Source organism: Drechmeria coniospora, chromosome 02, assembly GCF_001625195.1.
Source record: "Drechmeria coniospora strain ARSEF 6962 chromosome 02, whole genome shotgun sequence".
NCBI classification, from domain to species: Eukaryota; Fungi; Ascomycota; class Sordariomycetes; order Hypocreales; family Ophiocordycipitaceae; genus Drechmeria; species Drechmeria coniospora.
In genome coordinates, this window is record NC_054390.1 from 6,666,937 (window position 1) to 6,677,817 (window position 10,881).

The window sequence follows — 10,881 nt, forward strand, 5'->3', positions numbered from 1 at the left end:
AGGTTCCACCTTTATACATGGCTACCCCGCGTCTTACGGGCTTGTTAAGTAGGCTGGCTCCTCTGGCTATAGTTGGTTCGTAACATTATTCCCCTCCTCCTTGATCTTGTCCTCAAGATTCTTTTAAATAGTAGGTGTGACCCCTCTTATCGTTTCGTTAGTTCCCTGTCTTTTGTAATAGCTTAATTATGTCTAGTTCCCGTATTTCGAAATCATACCGATCGTCTACCCAGCGGCGTAAGGACGTAGTAGTCCGAATCGAAATATCCGGAATTCAGTTATTCGATATAGGTCGTTGTTCCCCTTGTCAAAAGAGCGGTTCTCTATGTTTTGTTTTAAAGAGATATTCTAAGTGCTCGTCTTGCATTAAGAAGAATATTCAACATTGCGATGGGAATTTTTCAACAGCCGAGTTTGATCATGTTGAAGTTCAGAAGCAGCGTCTTTATGCTAATGCTCAGGCAAAGCGTCAGGAAGTAGGGCGACTTACAGCAGTAGCAGCAACTGCTTACGCAGCCCTAGCTAAGGCTTAGCAAGAGGAGATTAGTATAGCTTCGCAAGTCGACCGGTATACGATATGAAATATTGGGTGTATCCTCATTACTCGAGGTAGTGATAGTTAGTAGCTGGTTTCCGATATCTTCTTTTCAATTTTAAATAGTCCAAGTTTCTTCCAGTCGGGTTTATCGCTTGGTCGTTTTGTTTTGATATATTATCGGAGAAGGTAGACTTTATCTCCCTCCTTTAGAGTTAGTCCTTCCAATCTCTTTTTGTCCGCATTGTATTTCATTCTATTTTGTAGGGTAATTGTTATGGTATCGGGCTTAGCCCGATATAGGAGAACGGAGGGAACCAAGGGACCCACTAGGAGGAACGCACACAACTAGAAGCCCTAGTTGCCAAGTAGTTTTCCCTCTTCAAGTCTTTTAATAAACATCATTGAGAGTCCTAGAGCAGTCGCCTAGCGACTCCGTAACAGTAATCCATTCTTTCTGTACTCCGTAAATGGCTGTATATTTCTTTAACGTGCATAGCGTGCGTTATAGCTGTACGGTTGTACGGAGTACCCCGTTCTTGTATTTAGTCAAGGAACTAGTAAGTACTGTACTCCATATATTCGGCCCAATGTGCTCCGTACAGTGCACGCACATATAGGGGTACAAGTAGGTGTACTTGCATGCTTTTGACAACACGGCCTGCCTGCGGGCAAGTGACTTAGTACTTTCCATACAGCAGTAATGCTCTGTGTGCTGTACGTACTCAGCGTACGGAGTACTAGGTACTAAGTATTACCAGTATACAGTACTCCGTACGTGCACTCCGCATTTCAGTACGACTGCCGCCGGTACATGAAGGTACCTAGTACCTACAGATGCCTATGTGCTTGGTATGCTTACCGCACCTACAGCACTGTTGCCCTTGCACTTCGGGACGCTGCCCGTCATTATTGTTGCCCAGAACGAATCGGCAACAGTATACGGAGTACTCCGTACGGAGTCGGGAGTACTTGGGCAATATTGCTGCACATGTGTGCACACTTCCTTGCCAGCATGGACGCACACCTACAGCACAAGTATACAGCAGGTGTCAACCGTGTACTCCGTACAGTGTGCACCTATTCAATGTACGAGTGCTCTGTACTCGGTACAGAGTACACACTGTACGGTACATGCGCGTCGCACGTGCGCAAGTCAACATGCTCCAAGTACCGTAGTTTTGTTACATGTGCAAGTGCAGCAAGTAGCTGCACTCCGTACCGAGTACTTGCAGGTACTTGCACTGAAACAAGTACATGTACTCCGCGAGCACGTACACCAACCGCAAGTACTTCGTCGCGCAATTACGGCCATTTCTTGGTATCAATTACGCAAAGCCATCCACGCATGCCAGGCAATCTTCACCTCGAATTTTCTTCGCCCGCCGCCGGAAATTGGCCCGCCCCTCCGTACCGCCATGCCACCACGCACCTATCGAGCAGTAACGCTGACGAGTAATGGCAGTGCAAGCATCAAGCAAGTGCTTGGCCATTCTCGAGCTAATGGGGGTCATTCCCACGAGGGCCATCCGACGGTACACTTACCTTCACCTTCTCCACCGTGTTCGGGACCGTACGAGCGCGGCATGCACCGCTCACGCGATTCGTACCGCTACATATATCCGCCGTCGACCGCCTGCTCGTCCTCCGGAGGCAACCGCTCGCCCTACCGCCTACGCCTGCTCCGTCCGATTCCCGGCGCCGCCATTCAGCCGTCATGCGCCTCTGGAAGATACTGCTGCCATGCCTCCTCGGCCTGGCGCTGGCCAACCCGCCGCAGCCTCAGAAGACCGATCTGGCCGGTGCGAGCCGTGCACCCATCGATCCGGCCGGTAATCATCCCTCCCTCTCCTCGGCGGCGGTGGAGAGAAGGGCAAAGACTAACACGAGCGCACGCCAGCTGCCGGATTCTACCGTTGGCTTGTCATCGTACGACACATGTTGCCTGGTTATCGCCTCGTCTCCGCCAACGTCCCTCATAGCTTTGGCGGCAACATACAAGTGACAGAGGATACTTTTGCCTGGTTCCGGCAACAAGGCATCGGACACGTGATATTCTCCGATGCGGATGGGATTGCGGAACACACCCTGGCGGCTTTCCGGAACCATAACATGGAAGTGACAATCGTCCCTCGCTTTGGGGACGACATGGAACAAAACTGGATCTCGCTCTTCGCCGTGTGGCTTGCCTTGCGACGATTCCACGACGGCACCGCCGTCTTGTCTGACAGTGACGCGGCCTTCGGCTGGGGCGGTGTCGTAATTTCGGCATTGCAGATGCTATGCCTCAATGAAATGGGACTGCTGCACAAATTCACCAAGGATGACTATTCGCGGAATGGCATCAACAGAGTGTTCATGGTTCAGTTTGCAAACACTTTTTTGAAACACCCCGCGGCGGCCAAGGAGAAAAACAAATACGCTTCGGGACAGCAACCGTCCTGTAGCCGTCAATCAGCCGGTCCTGCAAGGGCCGTCCCCAATGTTGATGAGAATAACGAGGCAGGTCCGAGTGCACCGTCAAGGCACGATTCGTGTGAGTCGTTCGATTTGCACAATTTAACCGTCGCCATGCTGCAAGAAGCGGACGACATACGGAGAGTTTTGAATGCCACGATATCGGAGCGATTGACATGGGAAGATATTTTTACCCGCTCTTGCCCCGACATGGCCAATGTGCCCCCAAAGGCGGTTGTTGCACCGATTCCCTTTGCTCAGGAGAGAGCTCTCGCCACCTCTCCACCTGCTGCTGCCGTGGCTACCCCTCGTTGGCGGCCTCGTCCGCGGCCTATTACGAATCTCGAACCACAGCAGCTGGAGAATGCCCTGCCCCGGCAGTCAGGGTATAGCGGGCGCCAGCAAACAGACGTTCTGGAGGATCCGGACGACGAGCCGGATACCGTAGCCACATCCTGTGTCCCTGCCGCATGTTTTGATTTCTTGGCCTTGTTCTTTGGAAGGAAGCCGGGCTCCACCAGACGATCCGAATCGTCGTACGCGCACAACGATGGCAACAACCCTAACAAGACGGCAGAAACGGAGATACGACAACTATGCGAAACGGCCATAGATTTGGCGGCAAAGAAAAATCATACGTGGTGCGAGAGCCTAGACGAGGTCGAGGTAGGCTTCGAGATGTCTCCCGAATTTCTCGCCGGTACCTGGGATTGCTTAGGTATTGCCTTAAACCAAACGTATGGTATGTTTAAGCAGCAAATTGCAGTGAAACCCAATGCTGGCTCCGAAGCTTGGTCCGCTCTCGACATACAAGCTTGGCTCGGCAAGGGCACGACTAGCGTTAGTCTTAACAAAATTCGCATGGTCGATCTAACAGTTAGGGAGTGCGGCTTTCCATATCCATTTGCACCCCATGATGATAAGTTTAAAATCAAAGGTTATAAAAAACCCTAGATACTCTATAATTAATCAGTATGCAGAAGCTAAGAAACAATTGGCCTGTAGCTTTCAAGATACGCGGCCGATGCGCCGGTACAAAGGTTAGGGCTACCCTCGACTATCATAGCGGATCTGCCGTACAGGAACATCATCATTCGTTAGGAAGAGTCTATTGGGATGCTTATCATACAGAGACATTTGCATCCGTCCCTATAGCTTCTCGAGACTGGAAATTTCATCCGATATGCCAAACCATCCGCGAGTTGTGGTACGAATTCCAACTCGAATTCCAACTGGTAGGTAGCTATGGGGGTTTGCGGGACCAGGGCATATTCGACACTATACGATTCGACCTTGGCACGGAGAAATCAGTCTTTGTGGCCCAAGCACCATTGGAGGGAAGCCTTGTATCCGGCACCGTTAATCTCATTGACCTTTTCGGTACAATGGAGGTTCATCTAAACGATATTAAAAGCATCAACTTGATCGACATTCCCGCACACGACGAAGGTGATGGCAACGATAGGTGGCATTTTCAAGGTATGGTTTTCTGCTTGCAAACTGTCAGTTATTTCTGGCTATTTCGTCATAACTAATGTACTACTGCCTTTTGTACTAGGCATTAAATTTACTGCCATTTGTACCAACGATTACCGAAAGCTTGAGTTGACAAAATTCGCTACTGTAAAGGAACAGTTGCGGTATTCTTCTGACAGAAAGTATGTCTGGTCTCGCAAACTCTTTGCCGGGGACTGGAAAACCGTACCATTAGAGAAGACTCTAGTAGGGACGGTAAGTTAGCTGGACGAACAGGAAAGACGGCCCTTGTCGGGAATGAGTAGCCAACTCGGGAATATGGTAGTTGACTGAGCTACTCGAATACCCAACGAACATGCACGCGGGGTTACCGAGTACTGGAGGCCGTGATTCTGCACTGGTGCGTAACGACGAAACCACGCAGGACCTAGTATTCTTAAGAAGCTGGCCTGCAGCGTGCAAGTACGTTTATCGTTCGTCGCGCATGTCGCGAACCGTTCTTGCCACGGTCCTCGGCATCTACCCCTCGGCCGTGAGCTATGCAATCTGAGGAATAGAGGAGCAAGTATAGTCTGCTTCCGCAACGACGCAGCAACCAACCTTGTACGATGCTGCAATCCATCTATTGATCGTCCATACCTGGAAATTGGTCCTCGCCACCCCACGGCTATGCTGCTTGCTATAGCACACCCAAGCTCCGTGTCCGTCCTTGCTTACTGCTTGCGCCAGCATCTGCTTCAATCTCTCGAGCGAATGGGGCCACGTCGATATGCGCAAATATGACCGGCTCGACTATGCGATTCCTTCCCTATTGCGGACATGCACCGTACTTGCAGCACGAGAAAGCTTACAGCCGTCACCCGGCACGCTCGCGATTCTTTCAGGTTACTGCGTCGTACTGCATGTATTCTTGCGTCGACCGCCAGCTCGCCTCGCAGAGGTGCCCATCGTGACGCTCGCTGCACCTACCCTGCCCTCTCGCCTTGCCCCCTGGGGCGGTTCCCACCCGGCAATATGCTCGCCATGTGCCCCTGGAAGCTACTGCTGCCATGTCTCCTCGGCATGACGCTGGTCCATCCACCGCCTCGGGAGAGCGATTTGCCTGGCACGAGTAGGGAGATGGTCGATCTACGTGCTAATCAGTCCTTCCTCCGCACCGTCGTCGTCGAAAGTGCAACGGCCAAGGCACCGCGGATGGCTGCTGGTTTTTATCATTGAGTCATCGTCGTCATCGACTTGACGCCTGGTCACGGACCATCCGTCGCCAAAGCTCCGAACGGCAAAGGCGATCACCATCAGACCGAGGACACGATCAAAGCTTGGAAGCAACAAGGCACCAAACGGCTAGTGGACCCTAATCCTCCCAGGAACGCCGAAAACATTCGGGTGGCTCTCGAGCAGAACGGCATCATGTACACAAATGCGCCCATGTGGAACCTCGATGAGCTCAACTGGCACCCGTTGCACACGGTCTCGGACAAGCATCAAGGTTTCCCCAGCAGCACCGTGGTTTGAGCAAGGCCCGGGACGTACAAACGAGCGGGCACGATAATTTCGGCAATGCAGATGCTAGCCTTGTATAATCTGGCGCGGCTGCCGCCATTCACCGTCATCGAGCGTACGCAAAACAAGTCGGCAGATCGGAGGCGGCATCATTTCTGCGCCGGTTTTGGCTCTTGGTTACGTCGCGCAACTCCCGACGTCCTGCCGGAGAGATACGAATGCGGAGCGTGAGAATGCGGAAAGTGACAGCGGTGAGAATCGAAGCTCGGACGCGAGTGAACAAGTGTGTCCAGCGCAAGCAGCATGAGAAGTCATGGTATCCATGTTGTCGGCGACATCGACGACTGAGCAACTTTTTTTGGACCCTCCTGCTTTGATCCGCCGCCGACAAGCGGACAGAAAGGCCGGCATGTGCAAGCAAGAAACTGCTCGGAAACCCGCTGCTGGCTCCAAAGTCTGGACAACTCTCGGCATGCAGGCTTGGCTCGGTCCAGGCATGGCCGGCATCATCAACAAAATCCTTCAGGTCAATCTAACCATCTAACCGTTACGGAGTGCGGCTTTTCATTTGGACCCCGTGACGCCGCGTTCAGGATGTAGCCATGAAAACTATAGCCGCTTCATAACCGGCATGTGCAAGCCAACTATCGGCTTGCGGCGTTGAAGATGCACACGCGATGCGCTGATACCGGGGTCGGGTGCTCCCGGATGCAGTGACTCGCTTGATTATGTTCATGCAATCACAAAGTCACTTTGGCCGCCCGCAGTATGCGCAGAGCAGACGTATCTCTCGTGCCGCAAAGTCGCAAACCTTTCTCGCCCGGGCCCAAGGAATCTACCCTTGGCCATGAGGCCTTCCGTACATTGTGCTTCACAAGCTGCACAACTCATGTTGCGGCTCAGCATCGATGAGTACCCTCCGCCGTGACTATGTTCACGGCAAAATCGATCGGTCGTCTTCAAATCTGCATGAAAGCACCCGCTTACAATCAACTCTAGTACTTCTAGATGGCCAAAGCATACCCGTGCCACGAAGGCCTTTCTATCGGTTTCCACTCGTACTCTCCATACCAGTCGATTCCCGCCACAACTGCGGGGAGGGGCGCTGGCAGATTCTATCCGATGCAGATTTACATTTGCTTTGCTCGCAACGAAGGGCACACCTTGTCCCTCTACTCTTGGTAGGCGCGAGTGTATCGGACAAACGACAGCGAGGCACAATAATCATGGCCGGGCTGGGTAGGGAGCCGTCGCGTTTGCGTAGCGATATAATGAATCGTCCTCTGTGCTGGCACGCAAAGGCCTCGCGCCAGCGACGTGGGAAATTTCTTGACAAAGCATGGCATGCGCATGCGTTCCTACGGTGCGATATTGTGCGGGGAGGGACGGTGGACGGTGGGAAATCTGCTACGTAATCCGGACGACCTTCTTACATGTGCAAGCCCCAGAGCGAGACAAAGTACGGGTGGGTGAGGGATCGATTCGACGGCATGCCATCGTCTTTTCGTCCCCTCGTGGCTTAGCTGGCAGATATCTTGACGGAAGATGACACGACGCCACCGAAAGTGTCATTCCCCCTTCACCGGGGCATCGTTGCTCGACAACCTTGTCAGACTCGACGCCGTTGCCTCCGCCCCTGCACAACCCCGTCTTGAACCCCAAGATGGAGGGAGTAAGACCGATCGGAAGCCGAGACAATATCCGGGACAGTACTTTATCTGCATCTATCCGTCACATCGTCACCGAATACGTGCCCTTCCAAACTGCCGCCGATCGCCTCGCATGGATTTTGTGCTTGTTCAGAGATGGCCTGGAAGCAACTGTCCATGCGAAATATGCATAGTAGCAGTCAAAGACTTTGTGGCCGCGTTGTGCGACTGCCTGCCAACTTACATCTTGCATCACCCTGTCATATTTCTCATGCGGTCAAGTTCACCGATGCTGACGCAAAAGGCGACAAACACTTGACCATTCCCAACCTCTCGCACAAGTACGGACAACTACTCTCGAGCAGATTGATCGCACAATCATGCCACCTTCTTGACTGCCAGCGTTTGGATTGTCACGTCGCTGTTATTCGCTTGTCCCTGTAATTGATGTCAATACCTCTAACCAGATCACAGCCAACTGACCCTTCGGCTTACGGCTGCGAGAGGCCAAGTTCGCATTTGGCGCGTTGCGTATGCACATGACAACTTTGCAGGGTATGAGCACCTACCATGAGCTGCCAAGAAATCATGCAGCAGCGTAAACCGTCTAGGAATACCCGAAATTCTTACTGTTTCACAGATGATGATGCAGGTTCCCCGAGGGTTAAAACGCATTGGGTCCATACTGAGCATGGGGGATGGGTGCCGGTGCGGCCTTCAGCCCCTTCCGCAGCCGGAGTCGGCGCTCTGGTTCCACGCGCTTCCCACATCACGGAAAGCCGAGTGATGACCCAAAATCCTTCGTCCATGCCGAAATTTCGGCAGCTTAGGACCAATGGTACGTCGGGCCTTGCGAGTCAAATCCATGACATGGCCACCTTGGTGAATGCGAGAGTGACAGGGGCTACTCATTGAAGGGGGGCACGGGAGTGGGCATGTTCATTCGTACATGGGAGCACACACAAGTCTCTTCCCACGTCATCTTTCCTACATTTCGGCAACGGGGAAACGGAGTTAGTCGGACTTGGGAGTATCACAGAACGTGCTCCGCTGAGAACCATGAGCATCGAAACGTGCATGCGCCGCTTTCGCAAATGATCAGCGGCTGGCGGACAACACGCACCCCTTTCTTTGCGACAGTTCGCCGGTAGGCCTGCTGTCGTCGGCATTGTTCGGTGCTCTCGAGTGTGAACGGCAATGGAAGCCATGCCATATAGCACTCACATCACTCTGGGCAATACTCGACCTGAATCACAACTGCGCGCAGCGATAGTCAACTCACCATTTAACCTTTGCTACCCCGACGGCGTCCGGGAAATTGGGAACCGAGTCGAGTACAGTATCATTCAGCTACTCTGTTAGAAACCTGATATCTAATATGCGACCGCTCTGGCCTATCGCATGGCTAGTCTTCTCCGCTGGGGTTTGCAACGCTACCAAAGGCAGCAACAGCAACAGCAAAAGCAGCGCTGCGCTCCGGTCATGCGCGATTCGGGCCCTCGGCTCAACCGCCCATCTCCGTGTTGTTGACCCCTCCTGCAACACGTATACGGATGCAAGAATGGGCGAGCAGGTCCAGTGAGCCTCGTCCCGCCCGGTCCGCTATGGAGACTTCTCTGGAGTAACAGTGGCATCAAAATAGATTCAAGCACTTCCCGGCCCTTGTTGCTTTTGCTGAAAAGGCCTCCGAGATCCCACTACTCGTCCGGTGTGCCAGAGATACAGCGCACAAGGCCGTGCCCCGTAGTGGTGGACATCAGTACGCTCGCCGCATCCATCCGAATTGGTCCCGTCCGAGACGCTCATTATCGCAGTTTCGAAAGCTGGTCGGCCTTGAATGACACTCTCGTCATTGACCTTAGCCACATCGACCATGTCCATGTCTCTTCCGACCGTAGCATGGCGACGGTAGGAGGGGGGATCCGACTGGGCGCCCTGTATACGGCGCTCGGTGCGCACAATAGGACCTTCAACGGGGGGATATGCCCAACGGTCGGTCTGTCTGGCTTCCTCAGCTCCGGTGGGTTCACCAACCAGATGCGTTCCGCGGCTGGTTTGGGCGTGGATCATGTCGTCTCTGCTACCGTCGTCACCGCCACCGGCCACACTGTGACGGCGTCCAAGGAATCTCACCCAGATCTGTTCTATGCCCTCCGCGGCGGCGGTGGTGGCACCTACGGCATCGTCGTCGAGTGGACTCTGCGCCTCGTAACCTACCCCTTATCGGCCATGGTATTCATGAACTGGACGGATCCGTCGACTCATGAGGACGTGTCTCGGCGCTACCTCGAGTGGTCGCCTAGTGCTCCAGCCGACTTTACTTCTAACCTGAACATATACCCCACCACCATCCAGCTCATGGGCTGGTATCTCGGCAGGTCAAAGCAGGAGCTTGAAGATTTGATGGCGACCTCTGGACTGCTCGACATGGGCCATCCAAATATCACCATCGGCGGCGACTGCAGTACGGATAATTCCCGACTCCACGGCTATTTCGTCACCGACTGTGTACCTGACGAAGAGCTGCGGAACTTTCGGCCGATTCTCAACACGATCCAGCAGTCATTTGTTCAATGGGAAAACTATCCACGCTTTTCATACAACCAGACGGCAAAGAATCCGAGTCTGCCAATTGCGCCGCCTTGGAAACGATATCGTCGACAAGCCAAATCCTTCTTCATTTTGAAAGACAAGCCGCTCAAGCCTTCGCTGTTGCGAAAAGTCATCTCGCACATAGGCAAGCTGACACCGGAATCTCGTGGCTGGGCAGAGTGGCAGGCTTGGAACCTATCATCGGCGCACACGGATTCAGCCTTTGCGTGGAAGGAAAAGGCGCTCGCTCATCTTGAGTTTCAGTTGCACGGTTCAGCGGATCCCAAGATCCAAGCCACATACGACCAGTGGATGGCAGACCTGGAAGACCTTTTGCGACCTGCAGTCGGGTATGTGAATATAATATACCAAAAGCCATGCTGCCACTCTATCACTGACAACCAGTTCAATGTGCCAGTCCTGCGTCGTACGCCGGGGAGATGGACTCGAGCATCTCAACGGAACCCTTGGCATCCTACTATGGAGACAATGTCTGCAGGTTGATCGGCATTAAACGGCGATGGGATCCCGATGAGTTTTTCCAGAATCCTTTTTCCATTCCAGCTTCGGTACCGCACACTATTGAATGTTCATGATGGCAAAGGAGGCCGAACTAGCATGGAGGCATATGATGCCCTCAAAACTGGACGGACGCAGTAGAGATGGTAC

At 53.0% G+C, this 10,881-nt stretch overlaps 2 protein-coding genes across 2 annotated transcripts; both read left to right on the plus strand.

Annotated features, from left to right (window-relative positions):
* Positions 1-2,252: 2,252 nt before the first annotated feature.
* DCS_04941 (uncharacterized protein) lies at positions 2,253-5,983 on the plus strand (the record flags this gene model as incomplete). Its single annotated transcript, XM_040802247.1, has 7 exons — positions 2,253-2,367; positions 2,436-3,929; positions 3,998-4,471; positions 4,551-4,723; positions 4,794-4,930; positions 5,305-5,639; positions 5,688-5,983. The coding sequence occupies 7 exons, from the start codon at positions 2,253-2,255 to the stop codon at positions 5,981-5,983; spliced, it is 3,024 nt and encodes a 1,007-aa protein (XP_040657280.1).
* Positions 5,984-8,998: 3,015 nt separating this feature from the next.
* Positions 8,999-10,726, plus strand: DCS_04942 (uncharacterized protein; the record flags this gene model as incomplete). The annotated part of the gene is made up of 4 exons (XM_040802248.1): positions 8,999-9,198; positions 9,263-9,379; positions 9,435-10,562; positions 10,618-10,726. 4 exons carry the CDS (start codon positions 8,999-9,001, stop codon positions 10,724-10,726), a joined length of 1,554 nt encoding a protein of 517 aa, XP_040657281.1.
* Between the last annotated feature and the right edge of the window lie 155 nt (positions 10,727-10,881).